Consider the following 22,070-nt stretch of genomic DNA (forward strand, 5'->3'; position numbering starts at 1 on the left):
CTATCTGACTCTAACTCTGGTCTCTCTCTCTCTCTGTCTGACTCTCATTCTGCATCTATCTGACTCTAACTCTGGTCTCTCTCTCTCTCTGTCTGACTCTCATTCTGCATCTATCTGACTCTAACTCTGGTCTCTCTCTCTCTCTGTCTGACTCTCATTCTGCATCTATCTGACTCTAACTCTGGTCTCTCTCTGTCTGACTCTCATTCTGCATCTATCTGACTCTAACTCTGGTCTCTCTCTCTCTCTGTCTGACTCTCATTCTGCATCTATCTGACTCTAACTCTGGTCTCTCTCTGTCTGACTCTCATTCTGCATCTATCTGACTCTAACTCTGGTGTCTCCCTCTCTCTGTCTGACTCTCTTATTCTGTATCTCTGTCCCACATCTCTGTCGTTCCCACACATCTATCTTCCTCAGGTCTCTTTCTGTCTCTCTTTTTATTTTATTTTTCTGGTTCCCCTGTCTTGTGGTGATTCTAGACTTTGTTGGGACCCTAGGGAAAAATGCACATGAGGGCCTTCCATCATGCGTTATTCACCATTATGTTTTAAATACATAATAAAAATACTGAGTTTATAGTCTACACTACAGTTTTTGGGGAGGTTAAACAAATTGAAATTACACACACCGCACTGCAGATATAGCACAATAATTTACACCAGCACACAATTAATCTCTAAGAACTTTTTTTTGTATCTATATTTAGTAACATTGCATTCATCACAGGAAGGCCAGCAGAGTTGTTCACACTAGGGGGGTCTGCTAAAAATTCTAACTAATAAAATAGTGAAGTTCGTAGGAAGTCAATAAGGGTGTAGCATGTTCTGTAAAGCAGATATGAAACTATGGCATGAACAGGGCGTTTCCCTGGAATGTTATATTTAACTGAGGTTTTCTTAAAAGGATGTAAGCACTTAATATATCGCATTTATCTGACAGTCTTTTCCAGAATATACTGCGTTCACGCAGCCTTGTAAACAGTGTTAGGAGTCTTCCTCAAGAACTCTTTACTTTTACCTATTGAATTCTGTGTAAATGGGTGAATATTATAGAGATATTTTCAGCAACAGCTGGAATTGCATTTCCACGGATATAATAATACCTATACTACCTATTTGTTTGTGCTCGTCATTTAAATAATTCTGATTTAATTTCAAGAGGAAGTGCCGACCTGAAGGTACTGTGCATAAACAGTGTTTTTTCAAAGATCTCAATGCCTCATTTTAAATGCCAGGGTCCTCGGAATTCCACAAACAAAGTGCCAGCTGGGGAGCTACTTTGAGCTTGTTTGGAGCATCGGCTAAATGCAATGTGTTTCCGTATGCTGGGGGTGGATTGAGCTATTTGACAAAAGTATTGTATAGTTATCATGTTTGACTACACTCCAAGTGTATTTCACACTGGAGTTTCCTTTCATATTTATTGACACACTCTGATTATTTTATGAGACGTAGAAATTAATAAAAAAACTGTCTGGCCAACAAAAGAGTTGCCACCAAAAAAAAGGTCACACACTTATATTTAATTGTATTATTGTTTCGATAAGCTTATGCAGTGTCACAAGATTGTCCTTAAAAAATAAAACAACAGTTATCACAGATAGAGGTTTGGGGAGTGTTTTCACTCAGAAGGGTCCTTCATCCAAAAGGGCCACCTGAGAAGAAGCAGAGAGTAAAGGCTGAAGGCTGATGTCAGTCTATACCACACTCGTTTTCAGAGAAGCCCCGCCCTCCTGAGCGCAGGAGTTCAGTGAGTTTAGCCAATCAGAGAGCGATGGAGGCGGGGCTTGTCTGAAAACGGGTGCGGAACAAAACTCCGCACAAGCCCACTGCTAACGGGGTGACATCATACCTTTAAAATCTGAAGGCGCGGCCGCCGGTATAACGTCAGCCTCACACCGAGCCTCAGTCACTCCGCGAGGAAAGCGCCCCCCCTGCATCTCCTCCACCTCCTCTCTGATACTTTACCAATTAAGGCTCTCGCATTTGAGGGCCGCGGAGGAGCGAAGGAGATAGAAAAGGCCGAGGGGTGTCACTCGTGCTCTTTCTGGAGCCAACACTACTAGCATTCCCCCCTCTGGGAGGCTCGCGCGGAGACCGGACCGGACCGGGAGGAGACAGTGCGCTCTGCTCCTGCGTGCAGAAAGAAGGACGTGAGGATACAAGACAAGACCGAGACCACCAGCAGGACTGCAGTAACTGAGTAAGTAGAGAGTCCTGAGTTCATCACCCTTTCCTGTGAGGTTGGGTTAATTCCTTACTCTTAAAACACTCATCAGTTAACTAGTAGTTAAATTAGCTACTGCATAAAACAGTTAAAATGAATAGTGCACGTGCAGCTGTAGCATTTACTGCAGTGTTTATATCTTGTGTTGGTTTTTCGAGCAAGCAGAGGACTGTAACATGCAGAAAGTAGAGTGTGTGGAAAGTTATCTGTGAGTGTGTGTGTGTGTATGTGTAAGTGTGTGTCATGTTTCATAGAGTTAAAAGTTTTGTACACCAAGTTTGACACTCGTTGCATTACATTGTATTTTGTCGTGGGCACCACAAACATAGTGCTCAGTGGTTTTCCATCTATAACCACTATCTTCAGTATGCTGATTTTGTGTTGGGGTGTATGTAATAGGTAACAGGTGATACCAAGTGATGTTCAGAACTTTGCACAGAACTCTCCATACATTCACCATACACTCTAGCTGGCTAGTACAGGCTGTTGTCTTTGACTGTTTTAGATACCAGTAAAATAAAGTATTTAAAGAGACTGTAAAATATTTGACTCTAAGTTTACAGGGATAAAAATCACAGTAATAATGTAAAAAAGTATTTTTTTTGTAATATTACATTATTAAACGTAAACTAAAAGTAAAAGTATTTTTTACTATAACTATAAAGTATTAATGTTGCTGCAAAAAAAATAGCAAAACTATTTTAAATGTATTGACTGACTATTACTACATGAAAAAAGTGTCTGTATTTCCCTGTTTTCCCAGGTAAAAAAAAGAGTGTATAAAACTGCAAAATACATACAGCAATCTGTAACATTTTCTGAAAACAGGGCGTTATTGTAAATAATTAGCACACTTGTTTGCTGTGCAGATGTAGCCTTGTTTGAACTGTACAGCTTCAGAGGAGCTACAGCTAAACTACTGCAGCACTGCTGAAACTGCCCTGTGCTGTAGCTCCAGTAAAACATGCCCCCTCCCTTCTTACACACACACACACACACACACACACACACACACACACAAACCCACACAGATACACACGCACATAAAGAGAGAGAGAGAGTTTAAACAGGGGGTTTAAACGCGTAATCCTCATTAAGAGCTTCTCACCAAATAAGGGAAAATATGGAAAAGCTGCGCTCTCCCTGCGCTCATTGATGCAGAGGGTGTGGGCGCCCCCTTGCGCCGTTAAAGAGTCACTGCACGCGCCCTGCGAGCAGCTCACCTGAGTGCAGCACAGATGCACCCCCACTCATCTGTCAGCTACTGGGATAATGGACACAGATGTTTCCTTTCACTGCCCCTACAGGCTGCAGTTTAGTGCCTTAAGCAGGCCTACATACTGTAAATCACCACCTACTGTCTAGTACTTTCTCTTTTAAAAAAGTTAGCTAATTTTGTATTAATCCTGATCTTAAACAGTGTTAAAATGCCATGGTCAAAGAGACAGAACCCTGAGGCAGTCATTGCTCATTGTCTTAAGCTGCCTGCAATCCGTGTTTTTCACTCGCTTAGCATGTCCTGTGGTTAACATCTTGTGTGGTTTACTTAGCAGCGCTTTTCCGTTCCAGCGCTGCTATTTTTTTCATGATAAGAGTGTGGGCACGCACACACACTTTCACTTGCAACGATTGCTGTCTCGCTTGTAAAGCACACACCCTTTGTTTGCCTCAAGGTTCAAACACGATTGGTGTTTAGCTTCATATCTAGTGCACTACAGAAAATGGCTTCTGCGCCAAATAGCAAAATGTATAAGTATTAAAAAAACATTTAGTATTGAGTTAAAGAGTTTAGTTTTTTCACAAGAACTTAAAAAAATAATAATATAATAAAGAAGTGTGAAAAAAGGAAATTTCTTTTCTCACAGAACTGGCAATGATTAAAAATAAATTAAGTTTTAATATTTCAGTTTCTCCTACTGGTGTTTGTTGCAGTACAGAACAGAGGCTAAAGGACACATCCATTATATGACTTATTTATACCACATCATGTTTAAAGTACAAAACTTTTTAAAGGTTTCCTCAACATTGTTTAACCCTAATCTTGGACTGAATATTAGTGTAAGTCGTACATTTACACTGGCACTTGTTTTAGTTGCTTATTGTTGCTTAGTGTCTGAAACATGCCTAAGTTTAGTAACGGTAATCTAGCCTTCTGTTTTATTGGAATGCTACAGCATAATAAAACCCTGCTAAAAGCTCATATCTATCAGTAAGCTTTCGACAGATTGTTGTAGTCATGATTCAGTTTTAGCAACCTTCATCTCTACACTGCCTTTTGAGACAGCAAGCATACCAAGGCATCAAGTGCACTACATAAATCTAATTTCAGACACAGCCTTAATCTAGGTTTGGGAAACTGTCCAAAAATGTTTATTGACTTGAACACTTGAGACTATTATTTTTTTTTACACATTTTATAATACTTAAAAATATATAATAATGTCTTAATCAATGCAAAAACAATATCTATGTAAAGTTTAGTACTGAAATGTTAGTCCAACAAATGCTATTTGCAACTCTAGATTATGTTGTAATTTATATACCATTGTCATTATTATAGCATAAACAATGTAATAGTTTTTGATCTAGTCCCTGAATCTTCTATGCGTCCTTTCTGACTTGCAGTTATATATGGTCTAATGCCCTCCTTGAATGGGGTAGTATGATTTTTTGTAGCTCGTATGTCCTGCAGATGGCGCTAAAGCACAAAATGAGATGGGTGTGATAAAGTCCAGGAATGTCTGTCTGGCCATTGTCTTGAAGCAAGGATTATTGTTACATGTTGTTCAGTATTAAGCTTATAAGAATTTGCATAGTTTACATGAATGGAAACACTGTGCTGTGCTGATATGTGAAAAGTGGTTTTATGAATCATTAACTTATGTAAATGATGATGGTAAATGTTGCACTAGTCACTTGAGAACGATTGCCTTTGTCTAGAGATGTGTGATATGTATGTGTATGTATCAGATAAAGAGATATAACAGGAGAGAATGAGAAATGAGAGAAAAAGTGTGTGTCTGTCTATTTAATGTGGTTGTTTTAATATGGGGGGGGGTTTATTGGGGGTCAGGGGGCATCAGTGGTTAGACGGAGGGCATTCCACAGATTCTCCTGCAGAGGCAAATTCTGAAAAAAAGGCTGAAGGAAAACATTCTTTATGGCCTGCATCCTTCACACACACACACACACACACACATTTTTGTCCTAGTTGCCTTATTTAGTAAAAGGCATACTAAATGCACCATGACTGTTTGCTAAATTGCTCCCGTTAATGAGTCCACAGAGCCTGCCAAGAATTTTATGATATATACCTTGGGTATTGAACATAGCATAATTTGCAACTTTTACTTATCTTTTGTTAATTTACATTTTCTTAGGGAGAGACTGTCTAGACTTGCAGACCTACATCTCCTCCAAGAGCACCATCTCATACTTGATGAATGTTAGAAAACGTTAGGTATTTGTAACCTATATACAGTGTCCATGCAAGGTAGATGATGTGTTAAATCTCCTAAATCAAGGAAAAAAACATACCTTTTAACAGTACCAATACCTTAAACTATTTTTTATGTCATTAACAACCAATGCAATGCCATGTATAACATGTCAATCTATTGTCATTGGTAAGCTACAGCTCTGTTTTCCACACTGTCATGTAGAAGTTATAAGGAGTGTTTCACTCTGGACATTATATATGGCCAATTATTCCTTATGCTTCTTCCAATGTATCAATTTTAAAGGCACAGTCAGTTTGATAATTCAATTATTTTTGGTTTACAAGGAAAATCCCTACCATGTTCAATATTGATCCAGGAGATTAAACATTAAAAATTAAAAATAACTTTTCTTGCAGGTTCTCCAGCATGAACTAAATTTCAGTCTATAAGCAGATTAATTCCAGCTCTTTTATTTGTGCTGACATCATCAACCTATTTACCAGAAGAACCAGCGGAACCATAAATAAAGTCTCAAATGTCCCAAACATATGAAAATATTGTGCAGAGATGCAGTTTATTCAGTATGTTGCTGATTAACAGTTTACCTTATGGGTTTCTTGATGTACCACCAACATTGAAAGCCAGTATGTCAGGAGAGAGAAGGGAAAACACAAATGTTAGTGTATCAATCAAATGACAGCATTTATTTATAGATTTTTGCTAGAATTATATAATACTACAGAGTAGTATTTCTCAACCCTTGCCCGCGTGGATTCCCTGCTTTAGCATACACACCCCCTGTAATTTTGAAGGGGCTTCGGAAATGAGCTGATTATCTGACTTAGGTGTGTTGGGAGCAGGGAAAGCACTAAAACGTGCAAAGCAGAGTGTCTACAAGACCAGGCTTGAGAAACATGCACGGCTCTAGGGCTCTAAAGCAGGAGGCCTGGGTGCCTGGATTTCTTTAGAGTTTTATGCTTGCACTGTTTAAGCTCAGCTGATTTAACTCATCCATTAATTCTCAGGTTTATAAGGTGTGGTTCAGTAAGAGTAGCTAACTGTACTGAGCTCCAGCCCTTCTCTAGAGCAGAGTTTCTCAGTTCTGGCTGCCAGACGCTCCTAAAGTCTCATTGTGGTACAAATGTTAGTGTTTTCCCCACTGTGACACACATGGCTCAGCTCATCTGTAATTATTGAGGCATTCATGAAGTTAAATGGTGGTATTAGAGCAGTGATGGCACTAGAAAGTGCAGTGCAGTGATAACACAGAAGCAGGTTTGGTTATCACTGGGTAGTTTCACAAACTCCACCCTTACACCCACCCACACACACTCAGAAACACACACAAACATTCATTGTAGCCTTATCCTATCATCTGCTTAAAGACCCATGAGTTTATGTGAGATGATAACCACAATTCTTTTGAATATCTCAGTTTTTTTTCTAAACCCTGTTCCTGGAGCCCCACTGTCCTACACGTACGATATTTTGTGTTTTCCCTGCTCCAAACACACCTGATCCAATAAATGTGTTAATGCAGGGAGATCACTAAAATGTACAGGACAGTAGTCAAGAAACACTGACTGTTTTGTCCTATATTAATTATTGATGAGCTCATTAAGGCGTGGTCATTTTAACAGTGCAGAAATGAGCTACCCAGCATAATTCATTTACAATAATATATTTTTTAAATGATGGGTATTTCTTTTTTCCGAATCTGCTGGCTTCTTTAATCACATTTTCTTTCTGTTATATTTATGTTACACCATTAAAGCTGAAGGGGACAATACATTTCATAATTATTTGTTTCAACCCCTGTGCATTTAATATAAAACATTAGTCCACCCAGCACTCTTTTTGTTGCTTTGGAAAAAAAATTATTCCTCTTGATCATTAGGAGAATACATATAGTATTGAAAGTCCACTCAGGGTTGCCTACAATAACTTACCGCATTCAAGTAAAGAAAACGGTCAGTGCATTAAGTGCATAGACAGTAATGGTGAAGGCTGCTTAAAGGCGGTAACATCAGACCCATTGCCATCTCAGTGATTTTGTGTCATGAATGCTGCATGATACAAAATCATGCCTTTTTATTGTGTGAAGTTATAAATATTCTTATTGCAAACATACAGCTGAGAATCACAGTTATATCATGTTGTGTTACATCTAAAACTAAATAAAAAAGAATACACAAAATGAAAAGAAAAATGCACACATATAGTCACTGTTGGTGATAAAAAACAATTATGTTATTATCTGGGTTTAAAAACAGGCTGATGTAAATATGGCCTAGTTAAATGAGGGCTTGTTAAATTGTTGAATCTGTCTCTAAAATAGTAATTGAATTAAGAATAAATCACTTTTATCTACGTAAAATTAAGTGCTTAACAACCTGTTGAAAATACACAAGAATGCAGGAAATGGCATCTAATTAATACAAATATTCTGGAAAAGAAGAACATTTCTGCCCACTTCCCTACACACTAAGAAAAATAATACAAAGCTTGTCACTGGGGCTGTTACTTATATTAAGGTACATTAGAGTACCTTTCAGTGAAAGTCTTTTTTTTTACCCATTTTTTTGTACCAGTAAAGAATATAAACATATATAATCAACTGAATATGTGTCAAGAACATGGTGATCTCAAATTGTCTGGCTTTTAAATGAAAAATGTAATTAAAATATATATTGTATTTTAGCACAGTGATACAGAATACTGAATGTACCTTTAAACTGGTTTAATGGTACTGATATGTACTTCCTGTTGTTAGGAAAGACACATCTGACCATGTAAAGACCAATATTATACCTTTGAGTGTACAACTATGCAAAATGTACCTTTGAGTACAAGAAAGTACTTATATCATGCCTCTGTTTTTAGTGTGTATATTAAAAAAATGCTTCTGGTGACCCTGTTTATTTTTTTTTTATTTGTTTAAAGGCTTATGACTTCAAGTGAGAAATGATCGCCACCCTTATATTGTTTCTAAGTTTATTGATAAAGATTTGTTCTGTAATAAAGGCAAAAAAATACATAGAACTTCTTTCCTACACTTTTGTTAATAATTTAATCACCTTTTTTGTTACAGTTAACCTTTACCTGCTCAAAGACTCATTTTAACATATGTTAAACATTGTTAAAGATTTGTTCTGCCTTGTAGGCTAATTAAAGTGTGAACACGTGTCTATATTGCCCAATCAGCGCGCTGGAACGCGCTGCCCAGCGTCGCTCATTTAAAATAATCTTTAAAAATAATGATTTTAAAAGTAAAATATAACTTTTTCTCACAGAAATTTGTACTTATTTCGCTCCGTTTTCTTTGTTTTAGCTGAACAACTTCTTAAAGAAGAGACTAGCGGTTCTTCCAGGCCCCGCCCTAAAGAAAAAACAGCGAACCAGCGAGCTAGTGAAAGGGAGAGCCGAGTCCTTAAAAATGAGTCAACACCCACGGCTCCACCAGTCGAGCGCAACCTCCCCCGCGCCCAACGCCTCTCTCAGCCCGGACAAGGACGCAGACATGCCCGCCACGGAGAAAGACCTGGCCGAGGACGCGCCGTGGAAGAAGATCCAGCAGAACACCTTCACCCGCTGGTGTAACGAGCACCTGAAATGCGTGAACAAGCGCATCGCCAACCTGCAGACGGACCTGAGCGACGGGCTGCGGCTCATTGGGCTCCTGGAGGTGCTGAGCCAGAAGAAGATGTTCCGCAAGTACAACCAGCGGCCCACCTTCAGGCAGATGCAGCTGGAGAACGTCTCCGTGGCTCTGGAGTTCCTGGACCGGGAGAATATTAAGCTCGTCTCCATAGGTAAGTGCTCTCGAGACTTTCTGAGCTTCTAGCTAAAGTTAGTTAACCTAACTCTGTGCCAAATGTGTTTGGAGGTTATTGGATAATTTTACCCAGTAACGTTAGCAGTCAAGCCACTCCACAATTGATAAGGGCTGTTTATATGGCTAAATATAATTTGTAAACATTTGTTTTTCTTTTTCTAGCTTGGCATTTCAAGCTTTTAAAAGTTCCATTCTCCAATATTTTCCCTTTCTTTCTGTGTGTGTCCCTCAAATTCTAAGAATGCTATGAATGAAATTCAGGATTTGAGCCCTTCCCATCTCTTTCTCTCTCTCACTCTCTTTCTATGGGCTGTGGTTAGGACGAGAAAGCTAGCTAACAGCTAACAAGCTAGGCCATACAATAACGAGGGAATTAACTAGCAAAAACCCTGTGTAACCAGGCATAGTTAAAGACCACCATTCCGTACACTCAACTCCTTTTTAAAGTTCATCTAGAACTGTCTAGAAGCACCCCACTTTATTTTCCCAAATAGCTTGGTTTTTCAGTTGTTTTGTTGTGCAAGTTGCTATAGTATGTTAGCTGAAGGCAAAGCCTATAGGATGCAGTCTAGTTTGCCTCAGGCTTTTACCTCCCAAATGTCCACTTTTCACTTCTTAATTTACTTCTGGAAATGTTGCCAAAGTTTCTTTATCCGCCACGAACAAGTTGAGCTGAAGGCGTTAGAGCAGGGTGTGGAGCTAATCCTGTCAGTGAGAACGTATGTATGTATCATCAGCCCAGACTTTTCCATGCAGCTCCAGGGCCTGTTCTCTTTGATAGACTGCCTGTTTCTTTTTTTTTTTTTTTTTTTTTAACAGACCTTAAATTGAGTTGGGCCCTATAGTCTGGAATGTGTGTCATTCCTCAAGTCATGCAGGCCACAGCCAGAACCTGTAAATCTTATATAGCCTCCTTTTTAATTCTGGTCTCTACTTGTCTAAATAGGTTCACATCTAACATGTGCTTCTGTGTGTTCTTTAAAAGTCTCCTGGGTGGGGCTTGTTCATCTCCTAGAGTGCCTTTCTGAAGTGCACACAGTAAATGTTTGCCTTTTTGATGGATCTGTAGAAGGGCTGGGCAGTATGACAATTTTCTTTTTATTGTGATGAATTTATTTGATTTATTATGCTTTCCTGAGCTCATTATAGATATGATCAGAGCTTCAGAACTTATATGACACAAGACAAATGCCACATTCCATTTTAAACAGTGTAATTAGTCCTGGTTAATGGGGTGAAGTGTGAAGATTTTTAGATAACGTCATATAATATAGTTTTGCCAAATCGCCCAGTCCTAATCTGCAGTGCTGGTTTGGAGGTGTCTGCCAAAGACAAATTAGTAAAGGGGATGTGGGGTTTCACCTAATTAAAAAGCTCAGACGTGAACAAGCTCATTCAGAGTGGTTTGATGTGTGACGTGCACTGTTTCAGAAAAAAACTTGCAGAGTCAGACTTCATAGTTCATAGTGGTAATGATTGGAGCCAGGCGCCTGAAGCTTTTAATGTTCCTCCCTTGAGTTATGTTACAGAAAGTGATTGCATGAAAGCTTTTAAAGTTGAAAACCATATTTTAAAAGAATGTGCTAGGTTTTTTGTGGATTAGTCATTTGGTAGCCAAAGAAAACTGTGGGATTTGCATCTAGACATACCAATTTTTCGCACTCTGGTCATATAGAAAATAAGATGGCTATGTTTGCATTGCTTTGTGTGCCATCACAAACACTTTAGAAATCTGAGCCACCATCTTTCAATACATTGAACCAGTAAGTAAAGCAAATTAATGGGCAAACTGCATAGTTTGTAGCTATATACGATATAGCTGTATAAAACAGTTGACCTGCTTATACTGTGCCTTATGCGTGCGCTACAGTGGTATGGTTCATTATTTTAAAACAAAGCTGGCAGTATTTGCATATCTGTTTGGAGTGAGTAGAGCATACCAGTTTGATTTCACATCCTCTTCTTATACATTAACCACAACTACCACATTTTTCACACCCGTCTCCACACTTCCATATATCGTCTTTATGTCTAGCCCTCTGTCTGCCTAAAACAAGATGACTTGTGAGAATGTGCCTGCAGCCAGATTCAGGGATGGATGCTGATATGCCTCTTGGGTAGCACAGTGGTTTTGCTGGTTGTAAGTTTATAGTGTATACAGCTTTTAGGTAGGAAAGGGTTGCGAGAGGATCTGTCTCTGCATGGTAGTGTTTCTCAACAGGGCCCTGGGGAGATTACTTTAGCGTTTTTATCGGGGTGTTGCAAGCCAAGGAGGGCAGAGAGTGCCAAGAAATTGGGCACTAAAACCTCAGGTGATGCAGTGTAACATTTTTTACATCTGCTTGTACTTACCACAGTAAGGATTGCAGTTAGACACAGCGATTTTGACTTGAGATATGAGTTGAGGATTTGATTTGGATTTGTTTTGAGAATTCTCAGAGATGTGCAGATACATGCCTCTACATACCTGTGCTGTCACAGTAACATGAGCTGTGGTATTTGGAATATTAGTGGACTTTTTAGTAGTGCTTTTTATTTTTGAATTAAAGTAATTTTACTTGATCCTCAATCTGTCAAGTTCTTCTTGATCAGAGTAAGAACATTAACTTGTGTGGGGTGCTATGGCTGTGTTCCTCCAGGGATTTCATGCAGGGGTTCCTTCTGCCCCTCCTGATTCAGCACTTAGAGCTCAAATGGTGGAACATGGAAGCACACCCTGTCCTCTGTGGGTGTGGCTCTGACTGATTTAGTGCCTTCTGACACATTGTTGCTCAATCTTCATCGTGGAGTTTTACTGCATAGCATTCAGGACTTAACTTGTATTGGTGTTACTTTATGAAATTAAGAGCTCACAGGTCTTAGCACTTTGAGGTTCATGGATCTAACCATTTAAGGATAAGCCACTGTTATTAGCTTTATTAGTTATGAACAATAAACTAAATCTGTAATCTGCTCTCTTAAGTATAGGGAGGATAATGGCTGATAATTTGTGAAATTTTCTTAATTACCATAATTTACCAGATCTTAGGATTTGGCAGGTTGCATCTAGTTTGCAGCATGTAAATTTGCTATTGGGTTTATTATTATGGTGAAGTGGCAGAACAGTATCCATCTGTGTCAGCTTGTGTGATTTCTCCATGTCAGAGGGCTGATGCATGACCATTGTTGGACTTCAGCAATGCTTTACTAATATTGTCATTTTTATGATCTTTGATCCAGTACACTGACATTTTACACTTGCCCTAGCATTCATCAAGTCATTTAAACACAAAAACAAAAAGCATTGGGTGGGGTTCCATCCCCCCAATATGTTTGGCAATTATTCAAAACGTGTATAATTCACAAACCATCCTAACAATCCTATTGTCCTTATCTGGGTTGCAGTGATGCATTCACATAAGATGTGAGCTATTGCCTTCCACCAAAGCGTAAGGTTTCGAGTAGTGGTTCTTAGGCTGGTGGTTGTCATTGCTGGTGTATGGTCTCATTTGGATATTTGCTTTGCGTATTGCTGATCACATAGTAATTATAGACACTGTTTGAATAAAGTCTTAAAGGCCCTGTTTACACTTGCTCACGTTATGTGACCTGTATCTGCGTATGTATTATGTTACGATTTTATCTACATTTATTTGATAGTCAGACTGAAATCTGAACATTTTAAAATTGCTGTTTGGGATGGAGTATATGAATTGGCTTAAGGGGCTATTAATGCTGGTGGGCAGGCATTGGGCAGATTTTTCTCAGACTACCTCGTGAACTAGTTTGAGTGACCAGATTTGTATCTGTGTTAAAGTATCTTGGGTGCATTTAAAGTTGCATTTTTATATGGCTGCCTTAACCTTAATCAAGATTCATGAAGTAGGCTGGTGTAAATGAAGCATTTAACCTGTTGCCTTGTTTCTGCCTTATGTTTCTGGCAATATTTCTGCAAATTATTCAGTAAAGTTATTCACAGTTGGTGTTGAGCATTGATTCAGTTGCTTCTCATATACAGTGATGTTTATTTATTCAGAATAGCAGACTTAGAAATGTTCAGTATCAGTATTATCTAAGTGACAAGGCAAAATAACATTTATTTAATTAATTTATGATAAGAAGGTCCTGTTCTTGGGGACTTTGGATAAGTGTTGCCAACTCTGGCAGATTTTACTTGTATAGACTTGCATCCCCCCCCCCCAAATTGGCAAATACTGAAATTGCTTTCCACTCGTATGCTGTCTTATCTTTCCCCTTTTCCATATGCATTTGCGTTAGATTTGTTTTCTCAGTGCCATCACTGCTATCTGGGTTTAGAATGGTTTTCTTTTAACATGTTTGTTTATCTTAGATTTCTAACTCTCTTTATCTTGCCTGCCCCACCCACAATGTATAGTGCATGTTAAGTGTATGCTTTAGAGGCTTTGGGACGTTCCTTCCTTATTCCATTGACAGGATTTCCTTTTTTGCTCTTAACCCTTGTTCAGGGAGCTGGTGTTGCATTTAGAAGGAGAGCAGTCTGAGTGAAGATGTTGGTATAAATGAAGTGGAGTTATGCACACATTGCTACTACTATGAGTGTACCACTGATGGTAAAAATGTTGAAATGAAAAGGGGAGTTTTTGAGATACAAAAAAAAATTGAAAGAGGTGGTTTGTCTATGCGTGAGAATGCATGGCACCATATACCAGCCACAAAGTGGAAAGCACCTGGCAGAGGAGTACACAAGGTCTTCCAGTTGTTTCTCCCCTTTGGTATGAGTTTCTATAGTATATACTTTTGAAGTAGTCATCTTCAGATTTTAAACAAGAGTTTATTTTGCACAAATCTGTAACTCAAATGGAGCCATTCCATTTATGTGAGCTCTTTTCAAAGGTTTTCTGTTGTGTTCTTTGGGACTCTGAATCAGAGAGACAGCAGCCAGGGAAACCACAAGAAGACCACGACGGCATGTTTCTGAAAAGCCTTGTGAAGAATGTGGAGGTTTAAACTTCAGTCACAGTGGGAACACACACAAGGTTTAAAGTGGTAAAGTAGCTTCAATACTGACAAAAGTGCAGGTCATAGTCTTCTTTCTCTTATAGGATGTCTATAATTCAGTTTTCCACAAAGTCCAAGCAGATAAGGATGACAAGAATTCAGTTTGGCACCACTTGTTAAGCTAATAGTGAGGGATGGTATGTTTTTGCAAAGCATCCAGTCTGGGGCTGTGGTTTTCTTTCTTTTTATTCATTTTGAGGGAAGCAGAGGGAAAGGGGGGGGGGGCAAATGAGGAGTGCAAGCTAGGAACAAGAGTAAAAGTGTCCTGGAAGGGAATGAAAGTGTTGCTTTACGTGTAAAATGGTTGCATAGCTATTTCTCATTAGATTAAGAAGTTTATATACAGTAGTTTAAGTTGAACATGTCAGCTTGAACTATACAGCTGTTCCTGTGCTATTCCAGATGTCTGTTTTATAATGGGAATAGTATGGAGGCACTGGGCCTTGTGTATTTGAATGGTTGTGATTGATTGATTGTGAACAGTTGCAATCAGTTGAAATACTATAGGACAGTAGATTCAGAATTGTGAACACAGACCTTGTTCTTTAAAATCTGAAATTTTGGGCAGAAGACATGGGAGGCTTAAGCACATGGGCACCTAATTATCAGTACTTGTTGAGCTTAAGTGTAATGTGAATCATCTGTTTTGTTTTTATATGGATGACACTGTGTTTATTTAAAAGAAAGATGGGGCATAGATGGGGTGATGGAACGTGGCTTGATTTTTATCCACAGAACAAGAGGAGCCAAGTGACAATTCAGCTCAGTCAATATGGGGTTTTACAAAAGTCCAAACGTAGCAGTTTTCAGTGTTCTAGGCATTTTTTTTCCTCTACCCTTTCTTTCACTCCCTCCCTCCCTTCATCCCTCCTTCCCTCGCTCTGTTCCCTCCCTCTCTGTAATCAGAAACCGCTGTGGAGGGGAATGGGTGGCCTGCCAGGATCAAGTTTGCTTCTGCCCTTTTAAGGCTAAAAAACCAAGGGGAACATTTCCAAAAAGAGAGGGAGAGGGAGGGAGGAAGGCCGAAAAGAAGGGAGGGACGTTTGGAAGCAGCAGAAAGAAAAGAAAGAGGAAGTTTGCTTGTGGAGCTCACGCTTTTAAAAGCGCATGTTGGAATTGCTGTATTGTTTTTAATAGGCTTTCCTGTATGTGGCAATACAGCACCATATAGTGTTCCTGCACAGTGTGGTGTTCTGGAGTTATTAGTGGTCCCTAAAGGTTTTTCTTTGTGAGTGTTTTTAAGTAAATGTGAACCTTTTTACGCCTTTATGGATCAGTACATGGTTACAGTATTCTGTTGTACATGTGCACAACTTGTACTGAAATTTGGAGTGGGGGGTACAGATGAAGCATGTTTTCCGTGATTCATGCATGTTTGTGTTCTTGTCTAGCCAACAGGCCAGAACTTGGTGATAAGACCTTACTGGAATGTGGGCAATTTCCTCTAAGGCTTCCCCCCACTGCCATGCTACTAGCATTACTGCCCCCTCACTGGGCTTTAATTGTGACCCTTCATTTTTAGTTTTTAACTCTGGCTTTAATCTTAGTCTAGATGTTTAGAATTGATCTGTCTGCCCTTTTAATGAAAAATCTCCTTGGTTATTCAGTGTGGCAGACAATGAATTAAGCCAGATCTCCAGACTGCGTTCAGCATCTGCAGTGGCTCATGTCATGGTGCGTCAGATGTCTGGGTGTGGGGTTGGAGGTGATCACTGATGTCACACTGGCTGCAGTTGTTGGTTGGTCCAGAGAGCCAGTGAGTCATGGGAATGTGTCCTGAGGAGGTACATCAGTGCTCACATCCAGAATGATGAGTCAGCTTTCTGAAATTAGCTTCTCTAGAAGCCTTCTAAAGACTCTGCCAAACAGTTTCATTTAGATATGCATCTCCGTCTTTCTATAGAGGTTGTTTTTCCACCTTCCTCTTTCTCGCATCTTGCATGGCCCCCCCCCCCCCCCCCCCCCCCACCTCACCCCCCAGCCCTGCTTTCCCCCTGTGATGCGATTCATGTTTTGGGAATTTGATGGCTTAGCCCTGAACGACTGTCCATGTCCAAAAAAGGGCCTGAGGCTGGTATGGTGAGGATTCCTGTCATGTTTCATATGTTTGCTATGACGTATGTTGGAAGCTTTTCAACCCTCAGCCCAAAACAAGAACCACTTGGAACCACAGAAAATTGGAATATAGCCCAAGAACATTGGAAGCAAACTGACCCACAGCAGAGTTTTGGATCCAAATGCAGATTGAGCCTGGCAAAAGTCTTCCAATGGATAAAATCCCAACATTTTTAATTGGTTGACAATCACATTTTAAGTAACTTCTCAACAATAGTGGCCTAGATCATTAAACACAATGAATGGATTTGGTAAAGAGATTCTGTTTTTGATATTGACTAAAAACTAAAAACAGAGAATTTGTGTATTTGTATTGCTGGGACATAATCAACACAAACATATTTGGCATGTACTAACAAACGCCACTAACCACACAAACCAGCAAATACTGCACACCACATATAACCTCCACAAAAAGTACAGCAGCAACAGCAGTCAGAAAACTAAAGCAGTCAAAATATTCTTTAGTGGTAGATAAGCAGCAATTTGTTTCCACTTTGAGCCCCGCAGTTCAGTTCTTACACTTTTTACAAAAAACAATTTATTATTAGAAAGATATTAGTAAAGCGCTTTTGTTTATTTGCAGTCAGCTTAGATTCCCAATGTTTACTTAAAAGAGGAAGTAATTAAGGGGAATCTGTCCCAAGTTTGCCTGGCATCTGTGTGGCATTAATGTGGCATTCGGCCCCAAACAGGGATTGGTCCATCTCTAAGAAAAAAAGAAATTATGTGGCAGTGACTTTCACATTTTGAACTATTCCTTAATCACATGTATGTGCATGTTTTGTAATGAATTAAAAGACCAGAGTGAGCTAGAGTGCAATTAGGGATGTGCAATTATGGCCCTAAATGATCACAATATTTCAGGCTATTTTTGCGATAATGCTAATTTTGACAATACGTCTTAACTTTTATTTATTTATTTATTTATTTGTTTGTTTTTAAACAGTAACTTACAAAGACCCTTATTTTGTGTTAAATAATAATCTGACAAAATAAAATAAAAAAACATATAGTGCAGAATGATTTGATGTTTGGCAAAAAAGCCAAAAAGCTGCAAGTGCTTTAGGAAGCTTACAAGCTTTTCTTTCTGCTGTTTCATATTACCTGTTGTTGTGTATGGTTCACAACTACAGGTAATGCTGCTGCACACCATGATGTGTCCATGACTACTGAAAAGCAATTACCATGGTTGTAGTTATGGTGAGGTTTTTGTGTAGAACAAACTATAGAAAAGGGAAGAATTGATTTTAGATTTTTCTGCTTTTCTCTACCAAATTTACAAACTTGACCTGGGCAATCAGGTCCTCTTTGTTTCATTCTTAATATGGACACACCACAAACACACACCTACCTCCATGTCTGTGGTAAAGTCTATGATTCCCAGAAATTTACAGAATAAATGATGTACCACGCCAGTTAAGGTTATGATTAAAGAAAGGAGGGAAAAAAAAAAAAAAAAAAAAAAAAGTCTTAAACACCCCACCCCAGTGAATCAGCTGTACTGATTAAGCGAACCGCTGCCCTGCCCCCCAGCACTCCATAAATTAGGACTTGGGGATGGACTATGGAGATTGTGGTCACGCTTAAGCCTAGAAAACACGTCTTTAGGTGAAATGTTGATCAATTGAAGGAATGCAGGGTTACGCAAGTTTAGCGACTGTCCAGGATCCGTCTCCAGCTGTGCTGCCAGTCTGGGGTGTGCTTTTACATGCTTTCACTCAGGGGTTGGCAACACCCTCTCCACACTGCAGTTCATCACTAGGGCCTCTAATCCCTCTAACAAGCTCCAACCTGCTCAAGGCAGCAGATCACTCTTTCAGACCATACACACTCACTCTTTCTGTCTCTGTATGTGTGTTACTGATGCACACGCTCATGCTGAATTGTCATGGGGACAGATAAGTCATAAGGGCCTGAGCTCACTGTGACACACTTTCCTTCCTGACTTCCTTACAGTTCGTGGGATGGCAAGAGTGAGTTGCTGGATGTTCTGGTTGTTAAAAGGGATATTTTAGTATTGCTCAACTTTACTTCTCCCTGCCATGTTTGTAATAAAGAGCTTGTCCATAATATTTATTTCTACTTAAAATAATCAAGTGTTATGCTAATGTCTAATAATGCTGTATATTTAATTGGTAAACATTTGTAGTGTGTGTATATATAATAGTGTTTAATAATAGACTGTAGCACTCTGTTTAAGATGGTTAAAAAATGATTATACTGCTCCTTTTAATTCTGATTATTCTGCAACATAATTTGCACAAGAGTGTACAAAGTACCATGCCTTCACAAACTTGAACATTCTCAACCTCAAACATGCACCCATGCACGCACAATCCATCATTATTGACAGTATATTTCCAAGCCGTGTTCTCTATATCTATAACGGTAACAATTGGTGTCAATGTGCATGCTAAGGCAGCCTCCCGTCTCATTCTATGATGAGTATGATGGTTTTGTGGTCCCCTCTACTTTGAAACCGTGTCAAAATATTATCTGTGGTAACTGACCAGAAAAAAACATGGTCAAAACCATGGGCCTTATATTTTAATCAAACACACCAGTTTTAAAGAAAGAGGATAGAAAAATGCCTCTCTGCTTTCTTTGATTTATTATTTTGATGGCTCCTAACTGCATTTAAACAAAAATATTTTTAATCTAAAAGAAAATTTGAGCTGTGATTATTCCATAACCCTCTTTACCAGAAGCAGAGCTGAATTCCTGCAGCTTTGGTGGTGAGGGATGTTGAGGTTTGTAGGCCACACTCTAGAAAATGAGAGCCAAAATAAAAATTACAAATGTATTATTTTACATGGCAGAAAGGCACTGCTGGATAACTGGAGTGGGGGTCAGTAGCAGGATAGTGTGTTATGTGATATTTCAAAATATACAGAGTGTTCAAGGCTTCTATTTAAGGCTGTTTCATCTATTCGTGGGTATTTACCCTTTCTTCTGCACTATTGGGTTGAAGGCCATATTAGCTCAGCCTGCTGAACATCCCTATTGGGGAATGTTGAGTCTGGAGTGAAACAATGCTTGCATAAACAGCATTCCCTGTTGAAGGACAGCTATGTGACTCCATAGAGCCTTACATAAAGATTTTTTTACATACATAAACATTATGTATTTTAAGTTCATGCAAAATGTTGCTTCATTGCATTGAAACATCATTAAGATGTAAAAAAAAATGGTACCTTTTTCTTGCCCCACATCTGTAGGTATTTATGGACATCAGTTTGGATGATTGCTTTGTATACAAATGGACACAAGTGGCTTTGTCCAACCCATATAATAAGCTTGAATATTTCCATTTTATTTGAGCGGTTTCTTCTTTTTTTAATCTGTTTTCTTGTTTATAATTTGGAGATCTACGTACTTGTACTGGTTTGTAGCAACAGGACAAATGATGTCCACTGGGCTTGAATTCCTTAACGATGATTCACTGATTCAGCCCATGTTTTGCTGCAGTTGGGAGTGGGACTGCACTAAAGGGGTCCCCTCCACTGAAAATTAGTCTGTCCTCAGCGCTGCACGCTTCAGTTAGAACAGGAAGAGCTCTCCCCTCCCAGCCCCACCCTGACAGTGTGATTGCCCAAACAGCCAGTAATCACCCACGTTATCTACAGCCATCTCTAGAGCTGCTCAGCCTGAGCCAAGATCTGTCCATTCGTCGTGCTCAGCTCTAGATCTTTGCATAGTGTCCGTGTGACGAGTTTATCAGAGTGTCCTTAGCTTGTCCTTTTTTTTTTTTTTTTTTTTTTTTTGCAACTGGGGGAACATCATTTTCTGAATTGCGCGGGCCGGATGGGTGTGTGCTGTAGTGATGTGCAGAGAAAGAGAAGTGTGAATGTCGACAGAGTTTACACACTGACCACCTTTATTGCACTGCGTTTCTTACAAAACTGGGTGGAGTAGGAGTGAACTGCTCAGCTTCTGCTGATCCGTAGGCCTTGTTGCCCTATCCTACGCATGTTTTTTCGTTCAGATTTCATCAGGGTTTTCCTCATGTTGTGAACTTGAGCTACATTCACATTTACAAGCCACATTGCTCAAATCCGATTTTTTTTTGCTCATGTAGGTTCACATTTACAAATGTAAGTGACCTATATGTGTGTTTAATGTGTACAAATCTGTCCCTAAGTCACCTCACATGCGCACATTGATGCGTGCATAAATAGATGACTTGTAGCTTTATAAAGGGAAATTAACGCATTAGCAGCTCATATATGTGGATCATCTCTTGGAGAGCAAACAGCTAGTCTAAATTACATACTCTTGTCAAGGAGAAGAAAAAAGGCGGTTTGCTTTTGCTGTTTTTGTAGCTATAGCTGCACCGAGATGTGTGGGTACGAGAGAGAAGCACCTGGCGCGAGTGTAAAAGCAAAAATACGCATGAATTCCGATTTGACCATTCACATTCATGTCTCATGTCTATGGAGTTGGATACGTATCCGATTTAGGACCACATATAGAAGAGACTCGAATCTGATTTGGAAAAAAATCGTATTTGGAACGTTCACACAGCCATTAATAAATCAAATCTGAGAAACATAAATAAAAAAAATCAGATTTGAATCTCTTCAGCCTGGTAATGTGAACGTAGCCTTATTCACACAATGTGCAACAATTCTGACTGCTACAGTCACTTCGTACCCTTGTCCAAAAATCTTTCCTGTCCCAAATTCAAAATTGGACCAGCAGTGGACAGTACAATGAGCGATCAGTCAAAGAACTCTAACAGAAGTCACATTTTAACATTTAAAAACTTGAGGAGCTGTGCCATGACATGTGGCCTGTTTGTGTATACCAAAGTTCATCCTTCTAGACGCTTTAAATTTTGTTCTTCCATTGCTGTGCTCCATGTGCTCTCTCTCTCTCTCTTCTCTCTCTCTCTTCTCTCTCTCCTCTCTCTCTCTTCTCTCTCTCTCTTCTCTCTCTCTTCTCTCTCTCTCTTCTCTCTCTCTCTTCTCTCTCTCTCTCTCTCTCTCTCTCTCTCTCTCTCCTCCCTTACTCTTTTTTTAATTCCTCCCCTTGTTGTGTCCCATACAGACAGTAAAGCCATAGTGGACGGAAATCTGAAGCTCATCCTGGGACTGATATGGACACTTATCCTGCACTACTCCATCTCCATGCCCATGTGGGACGAGGAGGAGGACACGGACGATGCCAAGCAGAAGACTCCCAAGCAGAGGCTCCTGGGCTGGATTCAGAACAAGCTGCCCGAGCTGCCGATCACCAACTTCAGTCGCGACTGGCAGTCAGGAAAAGCCCTGGGAGCTCTTGTGGACAGTTGTGCTCCAGGTGAGGGTCACATTTTGATGGGGGGGGGGAGATTGAGGACAAATGGTCAGCAGAGGGAGGGCAAAGTGGACCGTGAACTTAAAGTGCTAACTGTAGCCAAGTGCCAGCCGCTATATAAAGTGTATAAA

The 22,070-nt window shown here is 39.6% G+C and overlaps 1 protein-coding gene across 4 annotated transcripts in view; it reads left to right on the forward strand.

Moving 5' to 3' along the window:
* The first annotated feature begins 1,903 nt into the window (after nucleotides 1-1,903).
* flna (filamin A, alpha (actin binding protein 280)) overlaps nucleotides 1,904-22,070 on the forward strand; it is a 40,724-nt gene continuing 20,557 nt past the window's right edge. For all 4 annotated transcript variants that reach the window (XM_007249885.4, XM_049462899.1, XM_049462898.1 and 1 more), the window contains exons 1-3: nucleotides 1,904-2,205; nucleotides 9,001-9,481; nucleotides 21,691-21,942. In XM_007249885.4, coding sequence (XP_007249947.3) covers nucleotides 9,106-9,481; nucleotides 21,691-21,942 — 628 coding nt within the window. In that variant the 5' untranslated portion in view covers nucleotides 1,904-2,205; nucleotides 9,001-9,105. The remainder of the gene's footprint in view (nucleotides 2,206-9,000; nucleotides 9,482-21,690; nucleotides 21,943-22,070) is intronic.

Source organism: Astyanax mexicanus, chromosome 13, assembly GCF_023375975.1.
Source record: "Astyanax mexicanus isolate ESR-SI-001 chromosome 13, AstMex3_surface, whole genome shotgun sequence".
Classification (NCBI taxonomy): domain Eukaryota; kingdom Metazoa; phylum Chordata; class Actinopteri; order Characiformes; family Acestrorhamphidae; genus Astyanax; species Astyanax mexicanus.